The sequence below is a fragment of the Theropithecus gelada genome, chromosome 6 (assembly GCF_003255815.1).
Source record: "Theropithecus gelada isolate Dixy chromosome 6, Tgel_1.0, whole genome shotgun sequence".
Taxonomy (NCBI): domain Eukaryota; kingdom Metazoa; phylum Chordata; class Mammalia; order Primates; family Cercopithecidae; genus Theropithecus; species Theropithecus gelada.
Window position 1 is genome coordinate 166,971,653 of NC_037673.1, and position 23,488 is coordinate 166,995,140.

At 43.0% G+C, this 23,488-nt stretch overlaps 1 protein-coding gene across 1 annotated transcript in view; it reads left to right on the forward strand.

The window, feature by feature from the left end:
- Positions 1-21,391, forward strand: part of GABRP (gamma-aminobutyric acid type A receptor pi subunit) — a 28,127-nt gene extending 6,736 nt beyond the window's left edge. Inside the window, exons 5-11 of the mRNA XM_025387631.1 lie at positions 3,757-3,824; positions 4,690-4,907; positions 6,923-7,005; positions 12,999-13,136; positions 15,902-16,054; positions 16,899-17,086; positions 19,288-21,391. Coding sequence (XP_025243416.1) covers positions 3,757-3,824; positions 4,690-4,907; positions 6,923-7,005; positions 12,999-13,136; positions 15,902-16,054; positions 16,899-17,086; positions 19,288-19,590 — 1,151 coding nt within the window. The 3' untranslated portion in view covers positions 19,591-21,391. The remainder of the gene's footprint in view (positions 1-3,756; positions 3,825-4,689; positions 4,908-6,922; positions 7,006-12,998; positions 13,137-15,901; positions 16,055-16,898; positions 17,087-19,287) is intronic.
- The last annotated feature ends 2,097 nt before the right edge of the window (positions 21,392-23,488 follow it).

Below are 23,488 nucleotides of genomic sequence, written 5' to 3' on the forward strand. Positions count from 1 at the left end.
CACACTGCCTGGAAAAAGGCACCTTGCCTCTCCACCTGCAAGATAAAGCAACGCTCTTCTTCACTGAGGAGGTTGCGAGAGCCTCCTAACAATCACTCACACATTGTCCTCCGCCTGCCCCTACTTCCAGGGTCACTCTTCAATGAATTCACCGTGTGCCACCAGGCTACCCCACCTGGTCTTCCCCCTCCAGCCTGCCCCCTCTCAGCTGACTCCCCAAACTGCCATCTGGATGCCTCCTGGGTCATTGCCCTGTTTGGAACACCCGTATGTGCCCCAGCATCCTTGCGTAGAGTCCAGGCACACCAGGCCCTTCCCAGTGCAGCCTTTGTCTGCCTGCCGTTCTCATCAGCCTAAGTCCCCGCTCCTTCCCCTCCTACAATGCTCCCCAGTGTACTCTGAATGCTCCCTGACATCCTTGGCCTCCCCTGCCTCTATGCCTTTACAGAGGCTATCTTCCTGGAATTGCTTCTTTAAACTCGGCTCCCTGGGAAAATGCCAATTTTCCATCATGTCTCAGAGCAAAGGCTGCCTTCTCTGAGAAGCCTCCCCTGATTCCTCCAGGCCCCATCTCCTTTCTTCACACTTCCTTGTGAACGTCTCCAAATCATAGCCATCCCCATTATGCTACAACTGGATTAATGTCTGTCCTGGCTCCAGGCTGCAGCCCTCGAAGGAGTCTATTTCCCTCACTATCCCCTGTAGAAGCTCAGTGTGTGACATATAACAAATTGCTGATTAATATCTGTTGAAAGAATAAAGCAAGGAGGAAAGGAGTGAGGCCAGCTACACAGCTCTTCATAGCAGAAAGTAACAGAAAGAGCCTTGGCATCGAACAAACCTGAGTTTGGCTCCTAGCTTTCCTGTTTGGCAAGTAGTTTAGCCTTCTGTACCTCACTTTCCCTTTGTGTGAAATGGGGACATCCCATCTATCTCACCGGGAGGACTGAATGAAGTGAAGTGTGTAAGCCTGAGGCACAGTGCCTACCCTATCAACAGAGTGTGGGTTAGTTTCATCCCTTCTCCTCCCTCTTCCTCCCCTCAGATGATAAAGCCCTGTGGTCTGATCTAGGATTCATGGGGTAGTCCAGATCCTCTGAGCAGCAGATGCCAAGAGCCAGTGACTTCTTCAAGCTATTTAGGGGGACTATGTCTAGGAGGGAGAATGGGGCAGGGGGAGAGGGAAGCTAGGAGAGCTGTCAGACCTGCAGGTCTGGCCCCAGGGAAGGAGAGAGGGAAGGAAGGGAGGTTGGGTGGAAGTGTCTTAGACGGTAGGGCAGTCCTCGTGTGTTTGGAATGACTACCAGGGAGTCTTTGAGCTACGGCTGCATTCAGAGGAGTCTCCCGTCTCTGTGCCTCCCAGGAACAGGCCACTTTGATATCCCCACTGCGTTCAGTCTGTGGTTGGCCGTGGCCCATGAGAAGTGTGGCCTTGGGGCAAGCATGGTGGTAGATTCCAAAGCACAGCAGCCGGGGCCCTCAGTCAATCACACCTGCTCCGTTGGAGATGGGAGAGATGCATTTTCATTCAGATTTGAGACACAATTAAGATGTGAGATCCTTACATTAAGGAACCTAAAGAGGCTTCAACATCCCCTGGTTTTCCCAGGCCCTACTGAACACGAATGACAAGCATGTGAGTCTGAACGCCTTGGTTAGTGCCACTCAATAATTTCTCTTGCCTCCCAAACCCCAAACAATTAATCCAGAACACACCCCTTCTTGTTTGCCTACTCACTGGCCAACAAGGTGCAGGGTTCTCCGGCAAGGAGCTCATTCTGAGAACAGGGAGCCTGGGGTAGGTTTAAAGGGATGTGATGCCTCATCCCACCTGGGGTGAAAATGGGGCATGGAGTCTTCAGTTTTAAAAAGGGAACAGTACAACCCCATGCCCCTTGTTTTGTGCCTCTTGGCACTTCACTCCTGAAAATCCCTATACTTGCATGGCAGCCTGGAGGCCCGTGGAGGGCCATTGCTCTCTGTAATATCTGTGCACCCAGTTTCCGGGACCCCACGGTCCAAAAGAGACAAGACCTTCATAGGATTTCTCAGGGACTGAGCTAGATAAAGCAAAGGTTTGTAAGCAGGTGCTAGTGAACACTACCCAGGAGCTGGCTTTGACCTCGTTCCTAGGAGAAAGCTGCCCTCTGGTGGCACAGCTTGCTTTTATAACTTAAGGGGAAGAAAAGAGCACGCTCTGGTCTACTAAAAAAGTCAATTGAGGCAAAGCCTAGACAAAACTGTGTAGAAATAAACTGGACAGAAAGCACAGTGGGACTGGAGCTCTCATGTCTTTTGCATTCTCTGCATTCTTCAGGGAGGGCAACTAACACGGATCTATGGCACTTAAAGCAGATGCGGTAACTGTGCCAACCCAACCCTCGATGGCAGGCACTTGTCTTAGTCTGTTTTGTGCTTCTATAAAGGAATACCTGAGACTGAGTATTTATAATGAGCAGAAGTTTATCGGCTCACAGTTTTAGAGGCTGAGGAGTCCAATATCAAGGTGCTGGAATTTGGCAAGGGTCTTCTTGCTGTGTCATCAGACGGTGGAAGGAGAGAGGGTAAGAGAGAGGACAGGAGGGGGCTGAACTTGCCCTTTTATGATGGCACCAATTCTACCCCTGAGGCTTAATCACCTCTTAAGGGTCCTACCTCTTAACATTCTTACAATGGCAATTAAATGTCGACATGAGTTTTGGAGGGGATGGATATTTAAACCACAGTGGCTCTAGCACTTTGGGAGGCCGAGGTGGGCAGATCACCTGAAGTCAGGAGTTCGAGACCAGCCTGGCCAACATGGTGAAACCCCGCCGTTATCAAAAATACAAAAATTAGCTGGGCATGGTGGTGGGTGCTATAAACCCAGCTATTCTGAAGGCTGAGGCAAGAGAATCACTTGAACCCGGGAGGCAGAGGTTGCAGTGAGCCAATATCACACCATAGCACCTTCAGCCTGGGTGACAAGAGGGAGACTCCATCTCAAAAAAAAAAAAAGAAAAGAAAAGAAAAGAAAAGAAAAGAAACCACAGCACAGAGAAATTTGAAACTTGCTCAAGGTCACAAAACTGTTAGGTGGCCCGAGTGGAATTCAGACACCTGTCTCTGACTCCAGGCTTTTAGTCTCAGAGCTGCACCTTGCTGCCCTGCGAGGCAGAAAGCCACTTAGCACCACACCGCTTCAGTGCCTTCCAGGTTCTGCCCTCAAAGATCTCGCCCTTTTCCACCAGATGTTAACATGCAAGTATTGTTTAATTGCGTTGGCTCTAACACTTCATTTCCAAATTCCTACCTATATCCTATGGCTTAGTTTCCTTAGATTAATAAGTAGGTTGCTTTGCCCTATTCCTACCGATGAGATGTTTTTAAGCTTCTTTTGAATTCCGCCTGGCCTCTTCCTGGTTAATGCATTATCGCAGTCCCCTGAGGCACCCCCGGGAGTTATTTATTGCAAGTGAATGCTATTCCATCTATTAGCCTGGTGAACAAAATTGTCCCTTTTCCAAAATTAGCTAGGATTACGGAAGAGAGGGGGAAGGGAAGGGAAATGCCATTTATTGAGTGCCTGTTATTACGTGACTGATGGATGTGATGCTGGGAGATTTGTACAGATAACCCGTAATGAACACCTTCAGGATGTCCGGCTAGGCAGGCACTTCTCTTATACTCGCTGTTGCCACCACCCCACAAAGACACTGTCACACGTCTCATGTTTGTGTTTCCATTCTTTCTTGCTTTTTTTCTTTTTCATCTTAGGAGAACCCGTTCAGATAGCGCTGACTCTGGACATTGCAAGTATCTCTAGCATTTCAGAGAGTAACATGGTAAGTGCTGTTCCTTTGTACTCCACCGAAGTAGTCCCTCTCCGTGTGTTTAATAGGAATATGCTTTCTAGCCACTCAAAAAAAAAAAAAAAAAATGGCTCACGGCCCTCCTGCATTTGAAATGGCAGAAGTTGGAGTGCTGTCTCCAAACTCAAGACAATGGAAGATTCTTATAGAGCAGATTTTCTGAGTATCAGGAAGAAAATCGGTTCAAGAGCCAGGAGGAGAGAAACCAGGCGATGAAGTGGGTACACTTGGTAATGGATAAAATCTGGGGAAAGGAATAGAAGTGTAGTAGGCAAGCCAGGCCATCACGTGGTCTTTCATAACAGGGAAGACAACCCAAGGAAAACTGACAGCTGGTGCTGACAATGACCCTCTCCCTTAAGAGAACACATTCGAGACAAGGGCAAACTAAAGGCAGTTTGCCAAGAGGGCATGCTGTGCATTCCAGATAAATCGTGGACAACCTGAGCACTTAGCCCACCAAAAAATTCAACCATTTGATGGGGCCTTAGTGATCAGTGCAATGTGAGCTGTCACGCCACGTAAGTTAAAGTCTCAGACATAGGGCTCCCTTTTGGCAGGGGGAGCTATTATCTCAAATAAATAAGGTGATTTGTTCTCTTATTGCAATATGCCACTACCCCAAGACTGGGGTAACTAGAGTGACTTATCAGTTACCCCAGTCTTGGGGTAGTGGCATATTGCAATTAGAATGGTACCTTTATTCACCAACATCTGTGTACTCTTGCTTTAAGTGGAGGCAGGGAGAGGAATAAACCTTGACCACTTTTCTCCTGTTTGGTGGGGTCTCCTCACCCACCACCCCCATCCATTTCCATACCCTGCCTCCCCATCCCAGGACTACACAGCCACCATATACCTCCGACAGCGCTGGATGGACCAGCGGCTGGTGTTTGAAGGCAACAAGAGCTTCACTCTGGATGCCCGCCTCGTGGAGTTCCTCTGGGTGCCGGACACTTACATTGTGGAGTCCAAGAAGTCCTTCCTCCATGAAGTCACTGTGGGAAACAGGCTCATCCGCCTCTTCTCCAATGGCACGGTCCTGTACGCCCTCAGGTACGTGGACACCTGTGACCTCAGGGCTGGAGGGCAGCAGCTGGGAGAAAACATGCAGATGTGTCTTGGGTAGTTGTGACCAGAACTCGGATAGCCACTGTGAGGTCCCATGCCTTCTTAGATCCTTGCACCCATAATAGAAGGTCCCTCTCTCAGTTCGTCATCTACCAAACACCTGCTCTGTGTCAAGCCCCATGGTGGCCACAGGACAGAGCTGAGTAAGACATTGCCCTGTCCTCAAGACATGGACATGGAAACAAAGGAGGTCCCCGGTGCTGGGGCCCAAGTTGGGGAGTAGGTGAGTGGTTTGGGGGTGATGTTACAGGATGCCTTCACAGGATTCTGAGCTGTGTCTTAAAGGGTTAAAGGAAGTTAGCAAGGGAAGTAGTAGGAGCAATGGCAAGAGCCAACAGAGAGGTGCATGCAAGGAACTTTCCTTTCATGGGGCTTAGTGGAGCTGTGGCAGCTCCAGAACACAACTGTACTTGTCTGAGTCATGTTTGTAGAGAAAACCAAGTGCAATGCCCCAAAGCCTCTGCCACCTGCAGCCATGGGCTCCCCTTTGCCCTCTCCCCAAATTCCTGAAGCTGAAGTTCCTTTCACCCAATTGTTCATGGAGCCGGGTTGGATGGAACAGGACTCATCTCTGCTGTGCAAAGACTGTGCAAACCTAAAGCTCCCGGAGGCTTTGGGGAGGAGGCCAGGAGCAAAATATCCATGGGACTGATGTTTAATCTTAAGTAAGAGTCTGAAGTTATAAAACAGGGGTTGAGCTAACCAATAAACTGAATTTCTGGACATGCCTCAACTGTACTGAGTTTTGCAAAGACCATCTCAAAGCCCAATTCCTGTTTCTTGAAACATAATTAGACTTCTCTTTTGATCTCAATTCCAATCATCATTAATGTCCCCCTTCCCCACGTTCCCATAGCACATGTGTGAATGTGGGTGTGTGAGTGTGTGCATGCATTTATGTGTGCATTTGTGTCTGTCTATATTATGGCACACAACACAATCAATATTGTGTAAGGATTACAAATAATGAGTGATGTTTTAATAGCCTGGCCCTAGAATCATAAAGATTTGGATACAATTCCCTGCTGTGTCCCTCAGCAGCTCTGTGACCTTAGGCAAGTTACTTGACTCTCAGAGCCTCAGTTTCAGCGGCAGTAAAATGAGAATTAAAATATTTCCTACCTAGTAGAGCTATTCAAAGGGGTAATGCATGCAAAGCACTCAGCCCCGGGACTGGCGCATAGTTAGCCCTTAGTAAACCATAACTATTGTTAGTCTCTGTCTCCCTAAAGGAGGTGTGAGTAAGTATCCTGGAGGTGAGCACCGTTCTGTGATCACCTCCATTTCCCCCAAGTACCTAGCATGGTGCTTAATAAATAGAGGTGCTGAATAAAAATGTATGACAATGAAGAAAAAGGAAGGTAGAGGCCTGGTGAATGCAAACTCCACTGTGAGGGCTTAACTGACCTTTAATCGAACATCTCTGGAGTTAAGCCTCCAAAGCCACAGTGCCTGGGGTCCCCACTGCCTCTGCATCCTGGAGGAGACAGGGCCTCATGAGAAGACCACAGCCAGGAAACCTGGGCTCCAGCCTCAGTTCTGCCACTCAGAGCCACGTGAGCCTATGCAGGTCCCTATACCTGCTGTCAAGTGGTGACAATACTGACGGTGAACACTCTTCTAGGCCCACCCAGGTCTGTCAGGAAGATGCTAAAGCATCTTGGACCAATGTATCTGTCTGTTCTGTGATACTGCCAGAAGTTTTGCCCCTTGAATGGCCAGCATTCCAACTTCCTCCACTCTGGACCCAGGTTTTAACCAAGCTTCATGGGCATTCTTTAGCACACAGAACCTCAAGGATGCTTTAGATGCAAGCTTCAACCTACATGTTCATTGTAAGAGTTCAAGTGAAAGTCCTCTCTGAGTGGGCCTTGGAAGGGAATGTGAACTTTCTATAGCTTCCTCCTAATACTGTTTTTGAATCCACTTTTCTTTCTTAGAATCACAACAACTGTTGCATGTAACATGGATCTGTCTAAATACCCCATGGACACACAGACATGCAAGTTGCAGCTGGAAAGCTGTAAGTATACATCCTACAGACTTCTGAGATGATTTTCCTGGGTTACTTAGGTCTGTATATTCATGAAAAGTATCTCATACATAGTGACCTTTGTTTTCTTAATGTTGATTCATTGTGGATTCAGCCCTTCTGACTGTACTTTCAGACAGATTTAGAGATTTCTCAAAGACAAGCCTAATATCTTTTGGGGAGAATCATTACACATTAGTACCAGATATCTCCACCTGTGAGTGGACAAGAAAATCAAAGGAAATGCTTTAATGTAGTTGGTGGTCTAGGTCAGAGGTCAGCAAACAACACCTGGTGTGCCAAATCCAGCCCATCACCTGTTTCTGCAAAGGAAGTTTTACTGAAGCACAGTCATGCCCATGTACTTACATATGGTCTGTGGCTACTCTTGCACTGCAGTGGCAGAGTTGAGTATTTGTGATAGAGACCAGATGACTCAGAAAGCCTAAAGTGTTAATATTCTTCTTTGCTGCAGAGTTTTTAACAGGCTCTAATAAGCTACTTCCACGTGAAATTCCAAGAAGGAGTGGCAGCACTCCACAAACGTTTTAAACCATGGAATCTTCTTTCATGAGCGTTTTGTGGGACAATCATTTTATTAAAAACGTTTTGGCGACAACAAATCTAGACTAGCCCCTGAGACCTAAACTTTTAATATTGAATTTATGCCATCTATCTGGTTACCAACTCTCAAAGGGTCTATGGTTCCAGATGAGTTCTATGACCATGTTCTTTGCCACCCACCCACCCTTACTCTCCCAACATCAAGTCAGCCACAGGTCCCAGTAGAAGCTGAGGAAAAAGGTCATGGACTGTTCATCAATGTACTCTTCATTTGTCAGCAAATATGTCCAGGGCTACCTTTTTAGGTCTAGAAAATCACAAAGGCTTTATTTTATTTCTTTTTTCTATGCAAAGCACTGTGATAATAAGAAAAACCTCACTCTCCGTTGCAAAGGAAGTACAGAGGCTAGTGGAGAAAGACTTCTTGGAGGAGGTAACAAAATGTATTTTGTGACCTCAATCTGCTGTTGCCCCAGTCTCCTTGACCGAACAACTTTTTTGTTAACAATAATAGTAATAATAATAGTAATAAATGGACTGGGCACAGTGGCTCACGCCTATAATCCCAGCTCTTTGGGAGGCCAAGGTGGACAGATCACTTGAGGTCTGGAGTTCAAGACCAGCCTGACCAACATGGTGAAACCCCATCTCTACTAAAAATACAAAAATTAGCCAAGTGTGGTGGTGGGTGCCTGTAATTCCAGCTACTTGGGAGACTGAGGCAGGAGAATCACTTGAACCCAGGAGGTGGAGGTTGCAGTGAGCCAAGATCACGCCACTGTACTCCAGCCTGGGCAACAAGCAAGAACAAGACTCCGTCTCAAACAAAAAAAATGTATATAGTAATAAATATTCTTTTCCCGATAAATACTGTAGCATCCATTTAACAATTGCTTAACCCATGTCTGGCACAGTGCTAGATACCTTCCAAACAATCCTGATATATGTATATATTGTTTTTCCCATCTTGCAGATAGAAAAATTAGGATTTGGCAACTTCCCAATGGAAAGTTAAGTAACCACACTGGGACTTGAACCCAGGTAGAATGGCCCCAACGTGAGATCCGGCCACTGCACTCCAGCCTGGGCGACAGAGCGAGACTCCGTCTCAAAAAAAAAAAAAAAAAAAAAAAAAAGAATGGCCCCAACGTCCAAAGTTCCCTGAAATCTAATAGCCCTTCCACTGGGCTGGAGAGTCACACAGGATGTTTGTTCCAGTGGCTTGTTTGTGATCTGAGCTGCTTATTTTTCCTGAGTATACCATAAACTGCTTTTAAACTGTAACATGGGGATAATGAAAATCTTTTAATAACTCCTTTCCAGTTTCTCCAGTGTCCATTTATTATCATCATTGTTCCCCAAATTGAGTAACCATGTGACGCTTTTGTTGGACTCCCCAAATCCTGCCAGAATGTTCAACTGAATAGCAACCTGATTACCACACAGTGGTCCCAGACATATCCCTGTGCCAGTTCCCTTGCATTACTTAGGACCAAGACCAGTGTTTGTCCTTTCCTGTGTCAGTTAAGGAAAGTCTTTTTTTCTCATTCTAATACTTTAGTTTTATATATTGTCCCACTAACGTCTCCAGCCAGTCTGGATAGCTGGTGGGTTCCATCTGTCTATCCTCATATAAATACATTCAATTCATCCATTCAACCATTAAATGACTGTTCTATGTGGGGTACTGTGGTAGATGTTTGCAATACACAGATAAAAGCAATGTTCCAGTCTTTGAGAACTCTACAGTCTAATAGAGGGTGTGGGACTTTAAATAATTATAACAGAATGAGTTACAACAATGAAAAGTAATAGGGGGATCAGAGTTTTCCTAGGTAAAGTGTCACTTGGAATGAGACGTAGGGGATCAGCTGGAATGGACCAAGAGACAAGGAGTGGGACTCAGAATCTACTAAGAAGCAGATTATGTACAAGAAGGAACACAGCAGAAGGAATGGCAAATATGCAAAGCCATCCTTGACATTTATCACTCGTGCTTCCAACTTTTAAAAGAAATTGCTTGATAGATATAAAGCTCTTACAGTCATGCCAGTAAATGGGCATCTAAACTGTCATCTGGGGGTTTGCCTGTGATGAAGAATGAAGTTAATGTGTGATGAATGAACTCCCCAGCATTGTTAAGTAATCTCCGTTGTTCCTTAGTAAACCACTCTGAAATGCCCATCAAACTTGGGCACCTGTGATAGGCAAACAACATTGCAGATATGATTTATGAAGGCATCAAGGCAGGGCTTGTGTGTGGAGCAAGAAACTATAGTCAAGCTCTGGAGAGCAGTGGGCACTCCTTACGTAAGGTCACAGTGGGCAACATCTGAGAAGCACAGCCATTATGAAGCAGAAGCCGTTTTTCAGAAGCAGACATTTAATTAAAGACCCAGACAAACAGATTAATTATCTCATTGATTAAATGCATGCAGAACCTTCTTGAAGCAATACAGCTGTTTGTTGGCGGAATAAAACTTGAGGTTATCAAAAAGAGAACTCATTTTCAGTTCCACGTGGAAAAAGCAATTACCTTCCGTGTATCATGGCTGGGCTCATCTCAAATCCCAGGAGAGAGATTCTCCTGGAAACTTCAGCCTCTGTTTCACAAAGACCATCCCCAGTGAGCGGAGGGAGCTTTCTCTGAATGTTTATTAGTGGCATTTGGGTATAGAAACCTCACTATGGGTTTTTTTCTAAGTCCCATCTCTGGAAAAGAACTGATACCATGCCACAGTTTTCCTTATTCACCCAGGGACAGAGAGACCATAATGTAATGATTGTATGTGTTTACTAGTTGTAAAGGCAGAGTGTCCAGGTAGAAACTTGTACTACCCACTTTCACAGATTTTTTTTTTTTTTTAATGTGGGATGGTAGCCGTATTTAGACAGCTGACTTTAGTACATGTTTGAATGTTTCCGAGGAAAAGATCACTGACAATTTTTACCTGGAAATCCCCTAAGAGTTTATGACTATATTTCTCTTCCCTGGGGAGGGAGAGATAACCCTTGCTAGACAATGGATACCATACTGTGAGACTTAACAAAATGTTAGTTCCAACACCGGTATCGCATTTCCCAGTAGCCTTTGAAAACGAAGGCAATAGAGCTTTATGTTTAAGATCACAGGTACTGAAATCACTGGGTTTTGCCATCACTAGCTCTGTGACTCTGGGTGAGTTACTAATGTCTCTGGACCTCAGTTTCCTATCTGTAAAGTGGCAAGAATAATAGTATCTGACTCAGAGTTGTTTTTTAACAGCTTTATTGAGGTATAACTTATATACCATAAAATCCACCCATGTTAATTGTACAACTCAAAGATTTTTAGTACATTTCCAAGTAGTGCAACCATCACCACCTGCCACTGTTAGAATATTTCCATCACCCCAAAGAGACCCCTGTACCCCTCTGCAGCCATGCCTCTTTCCCATCACTAGCTCCCAGGCAACGACTAACCTACTTGCTGTCTGTATGAATGTGTCTTTTCTGGATATTTCATATAAATGGAATCATGCACTATGTGGTTGCTTGGTAGGTTGGTTGGTTGGTTGGTTGGTTTTGAGGTAGAGTTTTGCTCTTGTTGTCCAGGCTGGAGTGCAATGGTGCAATCTAGGCTCACTGCAACCTCCGCCTCCCGGGTTCAAGTGATTCTCCTATCTCAGTCTCCCAAGTAGCTGGCATGTGCTGGCACGTGCTGCCACGCCTGGCTAATTTTTGTATTTTTAGTAGAGACAGGGTTTCACCATGTTGGCCAGGCTGGTCTCAAACTCCTGACCTCAGGTGATCCACCCGCCTCGGCCTCCCAAAGTGCTGGGATTACAGGCATGAGCCACCACGCCCAGCCCTATGTGGTCTTTTGCATCTGGTTTCTTTCACTTAGCATATTTTTGAGGTTCACACATGTTATGGCATGCATCAGTACTTTATTCCTTTTTATTACTGAGTAGCATTCTTTTGTATGCATATATATATATATATATATATATTCATGTGAAAGATATATATCACACTTTATTTATTGATTCATCAGTTGATGGACATTTGGTTTCCACCCTTTGGCTACTATGAGTAGTGCTGCTATGAAAACTGTTGTGTGAGTCTTTGTGTGGACCTGATTTCATTTATCTTGGACAGACACCTAGGAGTGGAATGCTGGGTCAAATGGTAAATTTATATTTAAGTTTTTAAGAAATTGTTACCGCATTAGTGTTTTCCAAAGTGGTTGTACCATTTCACATTCCCACTAGCTAATGTTCCAGCTTCTCCATGTGCTGGCCTTTGTTATTGTCCGTCTTTCTTATTACAGCCATTCTAATGGGTGTGAGGCATATTATTGTGGTTTTGATTTGCATTTCCCTAACGACTAGTGATGTTGAGTATCTTTTTGTTGGCTTATGAACCGTTCCTATATCTTCTCAAAGAGCTAGATTGAGGGTTAAGTGAGATGATAATGTAAAGCACTTGGAAATGCAATCGCTTATTAAATCATAAGTATTATTATCATCATCACTCATAGACTTTGGGATTGAACTTTCCTAAGATAACTCTTTCTTGCTTGCCTTATTATCCTGAGAAAGTTATGCAACCCCTCTGAATCTGAGAGTTTTCAAGAATAATGTGGGAAAATCATTATAGTGACTCAGTTCCATGGAACAGCATTTATTGAATAATAACATTTCAGGAAAAAAAATAAGCTCTACTATATATAAAAATACATATATACACTATTATATATATTATATAGATATGAATCAACTACAAGATGCAGTTCAATTTCAGAAAATGTAAAGAAATGTCCATCTTAGAATTGAAGAAATATAGAAATGGCTACCTTGCCAGTTTACAAGAACATTAGTGACATAATGTATAAAGTACTTATAAATGTTCAAAAGGTAGCTATTGTTACTATTGTCAACTATATTAATTAAACTGCTTTGAGACTTATCTAACATGCATTTTTACATGCTTTAATAAAGCAAGTTTTTTGTTTTTGCTTTTGTATGTATGCCAATATGGAAATATGAAGAGATCAGTTCTTAAGTCCCTGAAAATATCATCAGAGCTATTATACAATCTTGAAAGGCAGTATTTGTGTGTGTTCACAGATATGTGCTTAATAAATGTAATTTAAATAATGAGGGAGGCCACTTCTAATGACTTATCATCCAGCAGGTCTACGCAATACCTAACACAGGACAAGCTCTCAATTGACGGCAAATTGTCCTAGCAGGTCACTTCATTCAGAGCAGACATTGCAACTGCTCTTGGGAAATCATGCCAAGTTCTGCATGGGATTGTCCTTGGGCTTATCACCATGAAGAAGGAACTCATGCTGTCTCCGTATCACAGCAGTTTTCAGACCAGTTCAATCTGTAACACGCTTGCACTGACCAGGGCTCCATTTCATTTGCCAGGGGGCTACGATGGAAATGACGTGGAGTTCACCTGGCTGAGAGGGAACGACTCTGTGCGTGGGCTGGAACACCTGCGGCTTGCTCAGTACACCATAGAGCGGTATTTCACCTTAGTCACCAGATCGCAGCAGGAGACAGGTAACTCATGTGACAAACTGTATGAAATAAAAATAAGTGAACTGAGGTGTAAGGTTGCTCTCTAAGTCAGAAATAACATCTGCTCACTTTACCTCTGGGATGCAGTGGAGAGGGACAGTAGGGTTTGGGCTGAGCAATTCCACCTCCTCCACACCCAGTATTAAAATGGTCCACTGAGGAACAGACCTCTGGACCAGCTCTGAAGCCTTGCACCATGTACCTCCAGATATTTGCTAATGATTGCTCAAATTCCATGCCTCCCTCATGCATAAAATTTATTCATATTTCTAACTGGAACACTGGTTCTTTAGCACTGAAGAATGAAAATAAGAATACAGCTCAAAGATGAAGAAGACAGCAGCAATGCCCAACAAGAGCACGAAAACCCTAATTATTGCAAACGTGGCAGGAAGTATTACTTACTCATTGCATTTACCAGAAATGCATTTCTTGGTCTTTGGTGATTTTACATAGACATGTTTTGAAAGATGTGATGTTATATGTAAGCAGCAGGTATTTTCCTCTCACTTCCTTATGATAATATTAAGAATGCTTATTCTTATCCATATTTGCACCCTTAAAAATTACTGCATATTTTATTTTATTTTGTTTTATTTTTTTGAGAATTTGAGACAAAGTCTGTCACCCAGGCTGGAGTGCCGTGACACGATCTCAGCTCACTGCAACCTTCGCCTCCCAGGTTCAAGTGATTCTTGTGCCTCAGCCTCCTGAGTAGCTGGGATTTCAGGCATGCTTCAGCATGAAAGGCTAATTTTTGTATTTTTGGTAGAGAGGTGGTTTTGCCATGTTGGCCAGGCTGGTCTCGAACTCCTGACCTCAAGTGATCCGCCTGCCTTGGCCTCCCAAAGTGCTGGGATTACAGGCATGAGCCGCTGGGCCCAGCCTACTGTGTATTCTGTGTATTTTAGTTGAGCCTAGATGACATTAAAAATATATGTCACACCAAGATCATGGCTACATGAAAATTAGAAATTAAAGGCTATGTATAGAGAAAAGACTGGAATGGAAGAAAAGGTGGTTTCTCCCCCTATTTTTCTTATTTTCCAAATTTTTCTTTTCTTTCTTCTTTTATTTATTTACTTATTTTATTTTATTTTATTTTCTTGAGACAGTGTCTCACTCTAGTGTCACCTAGGCTGGAGTGCAGTGGCGCAATCTCAGCTCACTGCAACCTTCACCTCCTGGGCTCAAGTGATCTTCCCACCTCAGTCTCCCTAGTAGCTGGGACTACAGGTGTGTGCCATCACGCCTGGGTAATTTTTTGTATTTTTTGTAGAGATGAGGTTTCGTCATGTTCCCAGGCTGGTCTCGAACTCCTGAGCTCCAACAACCCACCTGCCTTGGCCTCCCAAAGTGCTGGGATTACAGGCATGAGCCACCATGCCTGGCCTTATTTTCCAAATTTTAAGTAATTATCATGTATTATTTTTGTAATGGGCAAATAAATACACTTTATTTTTAAAGACAACTTTGTAAATTAGGGCTATGCTGTCATAGTTTACCAAATCTGGATTCCCAAATTGGGTTCATATTAAAAATGGCTTCAGTTTTCAAAATTATGTAATCTCATGTAGCACATAATGACCCCCTTCAGGTACAAAAGAGGGTCGTTATTTAGTCATATACTGATTCTAAGGTTTGCTTGTTTGTTTTTAAAATATTGACTTTCAAAATCAAAGAAATAAAGCAGGCAGTGTAGACTGATAAAACATCCCTGGACCAACGGGCGAAAGACCCGGTTTTTATTATTTCTTCTAACATCAACTCCAGGTCCTTTTCAAATCACTAAAACTCCCTGTGTCTCAATTTAGCCATCAATAAAGTAAAATAATAAGTAATCTCTAGGGTCTCATCAAGCTCTAAAAGTACATATTTTTATTCTATACTATAATTATCCAGGCATATGTCTGTTGTTTAGCTATTTAATGGTATAATTTCTAATTTCAGGCTTTAATTTGGGGGTAACAGGGGGTTGGAGCAGCTCCCATTCACTATCCTGCTTTTCCCCAATACCAATCTAAGCCAGACTTTTCCTGTTCCCAGAGAATAACTTCTTCATTCATCCATCCACACCAGTGCTGGCCGCTACTGCTCACCTCCCCATAATAGAAGCACAGCAGGAGCAGAGCTTGGGACTCCAACCCATGGACACATGTTTTGTGCTACAGTAGCCTATTTGCCACACAGAATTTTGTTAATGATAGCTCTCTAACACATGCCTTTCCCACATCTAGAATACACTGTTTCCTAAGGATGGCCCTGAAGTAGTATAAAACCTGGGGTGCCTCTGAAATCATCAAAAATTCACTTAAATTTAATAGGTCCATTAGGTCTATTCCATAGTATTCCTTGAGAAACAGATGGTCACAGGTAATCTTCATTAAATGGGTATTTATTGAACAACTACTTTGTGAGTGCAGAACTGAAAGATTCAGTGTTTGCCCCCAAGGGACTCACTGTCTAGTGAGGCAGACGTCAAGAAAACCAGTATTGATTGCACTGCTGTAGGAATACTGTGATACAGAAAAGCCCAAGATGGACATGAGGCAGAGCAGTGCCCCTATAAATCCCATTCAATGCAACAGCAATGTCTCCTGCGGAAATCATAATGACAGTTCATACAGAACCAGATTTTGATCAATGACAGAGGGCTTAATGTACATATAGTTAAGTTAAGCATCCCATAAAGAAACCACTTGCTACATGAACAGACACAATTTCCTATCCGTTGTTTACCCTTTCAGGAAATTACACTAGATTGATCTTACAATTTGAACTTCGGAGGAATGTTCTGTATTTCATTTTGGAAACCTACGTTCCTTCCACTTTCCTGGTGGTGTTGTCCTGGGTTTCATTTTGGATCTCCCTCGATTCAGTCCCTGCAAGAACCTGCATTGGTAAGCAGCTCTCACAGGAGATTTCTAAGAACTGGCTTGTCAGGTACTTGCTTTTTTTTCCTTTTACCATTGCCTTCATGAATATTCCTAAGGCAGTTCCAACAGTTGTTTTCTTGGGAGATTCTTTTACAGAGAAAGAGAGAGAGACAGAAAGAGACTACTTTAGGAGTGTGGGTTTGTTGTTGTTGTTGTTGTTTGGATGGTTGGTTGGTTTTTTGTTTTTTTTTTTTGGAGATGGAATTTCACTCTTGTCGCCCAGGTTGGAGTGGAGTGGCGTGATCTCGGCTCACTGCAACCTCAGCCTTCCAGGCTCAAGCAACTCTCCTGCCTTAGAATCCCAGGTAGCTGAGAATACAGGCATGTGCCATCATGCCTGACTTATTTTTGTATTTTTAGTAGAGATGGGGTTTCACCATGCTGCCCAGGCTGGTCCTGAACTCCTGACCTCAAGTGATCTGCCCACCTTGGCCTCCCAAAGTGCTGGGATTACAGGTGTGAGCCACCATGCCGTGCCAGGAGTGGTGCATTTTTAAACTTAAGTTTTACAGTGACAAGTAAGCGATCATTGTGCTTAGATGGTCTATTGTCAGTTCTTTTGCATACTGATCACCCCCTCCCAGGAGAAGACAGAACATGAAACATTTAAAAAAACACATCACTCATATCTGTACAAAATGGACAAATCAACCCTGTTCTAGAAGGTCACAGACTCTTCAAAATGAGATGCATTCCATTTCTGGGTCTTGTCCTCACCCTGCCAATTCTCAAACAGGGACACTCTGCCAGGCTATGGTGGAGGGCTAACCAGTCACTTTGTAGGAACGTCCCCTGCCTGTTTTCCCAGGAGTGACGACTGTGTTATCAATGACCACACTGATGATCGGGTCCCGCACTTCTCTTCCCAACACCAACTGCTTCATAAAGGCCATCGATGTGTACCTGGGGATCTGCTTTAGCTTCGTGTTTGGGGCCTTGCTGGAATATGCAGTTGCTCACTACAGTTCCTTACAGCAGATGGCAGCCAAAGATAGGGTAAGAGTCTTGAGGGCCCTGTGTATGATCCATCACTGGTGCCAAGTGCTGGTCTGTAGACATGGGCTGGACCTGGCTCCTATCCCCACCCCACCCCCAGTGATTCCCTGTGCTCCAGTGAGTTTTATCCTTGTTCAGGTGGGAGCAGCTGGAAGTCATGGTGCTCCTTGAAAAAGACCATTCTTTTCACCAAATACAATGAGATATTAATATGTTTAATTTTCCAGAAGAAAATATGTTATCTGTATGCAGCATAAAATCACAACCACAGGAGCAAGCATCCACGAAGAATCCAATATGAAATAAAGCATGATCAGCTGCTTGCAAGTTTCAGATTAATATATATTTACTTAAAATGTAATTCTTTGGTTGTATTATTGTATTCTTAAATTATACAAGTAATGCTTTACTAAAAATGTATGGAAATATTAGATTGTGACAAATTTCTTGGTTAGCATATTTTTCTGCTAATTGAGAAAAACTGTCATTATTTGGTTTAGCAGTGGAACACTGTAGTCCAGCTCTCTAAATAATAATAATAGTCATTATTTATCAAGCATTTACATGTGCCAGACACAGTAACAAGCCTTTTGCAAATATTATATTATTGTAAATGCTCATAACAACCCAATGAGTTTATCTCCCTTTTAAAATTTATGAAATCTGATAACAAGAAGGGAAAGAGACTTACTGCAGGGGATATAGATACTAAGAGGTAGAGCTGGGATTCCAACCTAAACCTACTTGGTTCCAAAGCCTGGCACTTATCCGCTATTCTCACTTACAGTGAGCATTGGACCATACTCTTAACTATCACTCTTTACAGGCCCATGGACCCCTAGTGTTATTTGGAAGCCAAATTTGATAGATAATGGCCTACTAAAGTTCATACTAAGAAGCAAGAAAATGATAGGGATCCAGTTCAGAAGAGGTGCCCACTTTTAGCAAAGTGCTAGGACCACAAAGGGTCTAATCGTGAAGAATGAGGAATCAAAATGACCCAAAGGTCCAGTTGCTTTTTCCCTTGTGTTTGGCTACAGTGAGTAATGTTTCACAATCATGTCATCCAAGCACCAAAGGCCAATGACCATGTGTGCCAGACAAAGAGGAACATGGCTTTCATTTATTTTGTTCTCTTAGGCTTCCTTATGAGGAAAGAAGGAAGTTGAATTACCGCTCCCCCCTCCAAAAAAAATCTGGATTTGCTAGATTGGCAAAATGGGGATTGGTGAAATACTGACAGCCTCCTCTGAAGACACCAGAAAGCCCTTATTTTGCTGTGTATATGATAATCACTGCACTATGGAGTGATCGCTGTGTCCTAAACATCCATCAACATCTCCTTTAGTTCATCCAACAACACAATGAAATGAGCAGCATTGTTATCCCAATTCTACTCTTGAGAAATCTACCACTCATTGATGTGGCAAATTTCTCAAGAGCAAAATTGGGATAATAATGGTACTCATTTCATTGTCCTATACAGTGACATGGTAACTCCCATAAGACCCCACACCTAGCAAGTGGCCTGGCCAAGGATCCAAAGCACACTCTCTCTGCCTTCACTACACTTCCACATTCCTGGGAGTTGACCCCAGCCATGTTGGAGAATGGCAACTCCTTGCAATGGCAGGGAGCATCACTCTTTCTGCTTTTGTGGCAAAGCCTTTAAGACACAGCTGATTTCTATTATCTCTCATAATCAGTTACTCCCTTCTCCCTGGAGCAGAATTGAAGTCATCAAACACCTACCAGATGCTTTCCATTTATTACCATTTAATCTTCCCATCAGTCTCAAGATGGCAATACCAATCACCATTTGGCAGGTGAGGAAATCGAGTCTTAGAGGGATTGAGGTGACTAAAGTTTCACAATAGTGAAAGGCCGAATGGAATTTGAACCCACGTCCACTAACTTCAAAGCCTGAGTATTTCGCATCTGGCACACTGCTCAGGATATCTACAGTGGGCCATGGTTACTCCTTCTGTTATATGTGCTGGTGACTTACAAATAGGTATCTCCAAACAGGGTAACAGGACTCCAAGCCTGGCTTATTGGCCAGTTTCTGAAGCACTCAATGCCACTCTCTATTAAGCCTAATTATTCAATCCTTGGGCCTCTAAATTTTTATTAGCTCATTACCTACTTATTTATTTTGCTAAGTCAAGTCTTTTAAGCTAACTGCATTGTCTATGAACTAGGGGACAACGAAGGAAGTGGAAGAAGTCAGTATTACTAACATCATCAACAGCTCCATCTCCAGCTTTAAACGGAAGATCAGCTTTGCCAGCATTGAAATTTCCAGTGACAATGTTGACTACAGTGACTTGACAATGAAAACTAGCGACAAGTTCAAGTTTGTCTTCCGAGAAAAGATGGGCAGGATTGTTGATTATTTCACAATTCAAAACCCCAGTAATGTTGATCGCTATTCCAAACTACTGTTTCCTTTGATTTTTATGCTAGCCAATGTATTTTACTGGGCATACTACATGTATTTTTGAGTCGATGTTAAATTTCTTGCATGCCATAGGTCTTCAACAGGACAAGATAATGATGTAAATGGTATTTTAGGTCAAGTGTGCACCCACATCCAATGGTGCTACAAGTGACTAAAATAATATTTGAGCCTTTCTGCTCAAAGAATGAACCCCCAACCATTATTCTAAGCTGTGTAGAAGTCCTAGCATTACAGGATCTTGTAATAGAAATATCAGTCCATTCCTCTTTCATCTTAATCAAGCACATCCCCATGGAGCCCAAGATTACAAATGTACTTAGGGCTGTTTACTCGGTGGTTCCCTGGTTTGCATTTACCTCATATAAAGAACGGGAGGGAGACTATTGGGTAACCCTCAAGTGTCAGAAGTTGTTTCTAAAGTAATCATACATGTTTTACTAAAGCTCTGCAGTGCTTATAAAATACATTGCTGCCTATTTAGGGAGTAACATTTTCTAGTTTTTGTTTCTGGTTAAAATGAAATATGGGCTTATGTCAATTCATTGGAAGTCAATGCACTAACTCAATACCAAGATGAGTTTTTAAATAATGAATATTACTTAATACCACAACAGAATTATCCCCAAATTCCAGTAAGTCCTATCACTGAAAATTCAAACTTAAGTGAAGAAAAAGTGAGTAGATCAATAATCTAAACAAATTCCTTTGTTCTAAGGTACAATGGATTCCCCACACTGGAAGGACTGTGAGGCTTTATTCCCCCACTACACATATCTTATCATTTTATTATTATACACACATCCATCCTAAACAACATCCACCCTAAACAATACTGAAGCCCCTTTCCCACGCATGGATGGAAATGGAAGATTTTTTTTTTTTTAACTTGTTCTAGAAGTCTTAATATGGGCTGTTGCCATGAAGGCTTGTAGAATTGAGTCCATTTTCTAGTTGCCTTTATTTACGTACTGATGGGGTACTAAAAGTGCTGGGTTGACTCGGAGAGTCACTGTCATTCTGTCATTGCTGCTACTCTAACACTGAGCAACACTTTCCTGGGGGCAGATCCCCTATATCATTCCAAGAGGAGCATTCATCCCTTTGCTCTAATGATCAGGAATGATGCTTATTAGAAAACAAACTGCATGACTCAGGAACAAGTGGCTTAGCTTAAGTAAACTTGACTTTGCTTGGATCCCGGATCCTTCCAGCTGGTCTACTCTGAGTGGCTTATCCTGCATGAGCAGGAGCATGCTGGCCCTGAGTACTGAACTTTCTGAGTAACAGTGAGATACGTTACAGAACCTGTGTTCAGGTTGCGGGGGAGCTGTCCTCTCCAAATCCAGCCAGAGGTGCACATTCCTTGGCCAGGCTCAGCCAACAGTACAAAAGTGATTTTTTGAGAGTGCCAGGGCGAAGGCTTCCAGTTCAGCCTCAGTTATTTTAGACAATCTCGCCATCTTTAATTTCTTAGCTTCCTGTTCTAATAAATGCATGGCTTTACCTTTCCTGTCAGAAATAAACCATGGCTCTAAAAGATGATTTCTCTTCTGTAACTCCCTATAGCCGCAGGTTCTCATTCTTTTTCCCATTATACTTCTCACGATTCAGTTTCTGTGAGTTTGATCACCTGATTTTTTAACAAAATGATTCTAATGGGAATGGGTGGGGGTGCTAGTGAAAAGAGGTGAAATGTGGTTGTATGAGCCAATCATATTTGTGATTTTTTTAAAACAAGTTTAAAAGGAAATATCTGTTCTGAAACCCCATTTAAGCATTATATGAAAACAATGATAAAGATGTGAAACTGTGAAATAAATATACCATATTAGCTACCTACCAAATCAAGTGGTCATCTATAGAATGATTGTTATAAGATCCAATTTGGAGAAGGTATGTGTCACAGTGCAAAGTCAGTGGGCTCACATTCTTCTATCCTCATGTCCCCCCAACCCCAGACAGTACACATATATGCTCACGACACACATACTAACCCTATCATTAATATCTTCTGCCAAGCAAATAGTAAATGCTGGTGACACAGCCAATGTTTTCTTTGACATCACGGCATCACAACACTTGCCTTGCAGTTAAACAATTGAGTCTGGTGATAGTGAGAAAGCCAATTCTCGAAAAATGTCACAGATTTTCTTCTAAGCATTCTTTATCACTTGGAATTCTCTTTTTTGTTGTTGAATGATGTTTTTATAATTTGAGAATACACTTTGTGGCGGGAACATCAATTCTTAGATTTTGTGTCACTCTGCACTAAAGTGTAGCTACTACATTAGAGTTCTCAGTAAAAACTTATAATATTCTAAATCTGTCCCTCGTATCCCCTACCCAGAGCAGTCCCACTGATCGTGTTGTTCAAAATGTTTACTTCTTGCATGAAAATATCAAGAACAATCTCACCAAATTTCCAAAGGATATGAAACTAGCTAGGACTGGGAATATTCTAAGTCATAGAAATATAATTATTAGTTAACCTGCTACTGAGACTAGCAATAGTCTCAATATAAGAAGTCATACAAATATAGGAAGACACTCAATAGCAACTAAATGGCAGATGGTTCATTTCAAATGAAAGGGAGAAATGACGGTGGGGCATTGTGGCTCACACCTGTAATCCCAGTACTTTGGGAGGCTGAGGCAGATGAATCACTTGAGGTCAGGAGTTCGAGACCAGCCTGGACAACACAGTGAAACCCGTCTCTACTGAAAATAGAAAAAATTAGCTGGGCGTGGTGGCAGGTGCCTGTAATCACAGCTACTTGGGAGGCTAAGGCAAGAGAATTGCTTGAACCCAAGAGGTAGAGGTTGCAGTGAGCTGAGATCACACCCCTGCACTCCAGCCTAGGCGACAGAGTGAGGCTCCATCTAGGAAGAAAGAAAGAGAGAAAGAAAGAAAGAGAGAAAGAAAGAAAGAGAGAAAGAGAGAGAGAGGAAGGAAGGAAGGAAGGAAGGAAGGAAGGAAGGAAGGAAGGAAGGAAGGAAGGAAGGGATGAAGGCANAGGAAGGAAGGAAGGAAGGAAGGAAGGAAGGAAGGAAGGAAGGAAGGGAAAAGAAAAGAAAAGAAAAAAGAAAAGAAAAGAAAGAAAAGAAAAAAAAGAAAAGAAAAGAGGAAAAAAAAGGGAGAAATGAGCATAGCAGAAAAGGGCTGGAGATTACAGTAGATCTCAAGCTGGAAATGAGCAGGCAATGCAAAGGAGTCCCCATCAAAGAAAAGTACAGGATGGCTTTCAGTGCCAGGTGATATGGTTTGGCTCCGTGTTCCCTCCCAAATTTCATCTCAAATTGTAATCCCCACATGTTGAGGGAGGGACCTGGTGGGAGGTGATTGGATCATGGGGTAGTTTCTCCCATGCTGTTCTCATGATAGTGAGTTTTCACTTCTTTGCTCTCGCTCTCTCCTGCTGTCATGTAAGACATGCCTTGCTTCCCCTTTGCCTTCCACCATGATTGTAAGTTTTCTGAAGCCTCCCCAGCCATGCAGAACTGTGAGTCAATTAAGCCTTTTTTGTTTATAAATTACCCAGTCTCAGGTAATATCTTTATAGAAGTGTGAAAATGAACTAATACATCAGGCAAATGTAGTGACAAGCATAGAGATCTGCAGTTAGTGGGAGTTCGAGATCAAGATATGGTCTTTCGGTCAAGTGCAGTGGCTCATGCCTGTAATCCCAGCACTTCGGGAGGCTGAGGTGGGTGGATCATGAGGTCAGGAGATCAAGACCATTCTGGATAACACGGTGAAACCTCATCTCTACCAAAAATACAAAAAAATTAGCCAGGCATGGTGGCACATGCCTGTAGTCCCAGCTACTCAGGAGGCTGAGGCAGGAGAATTGCTTGAACCCAGGATGGCAGTGAGCCGAGATGGTGCCACTCCACTCCAGCCTGGTGACAGAGTGAGACTCCATCTCAAAAACAAAGGAAAA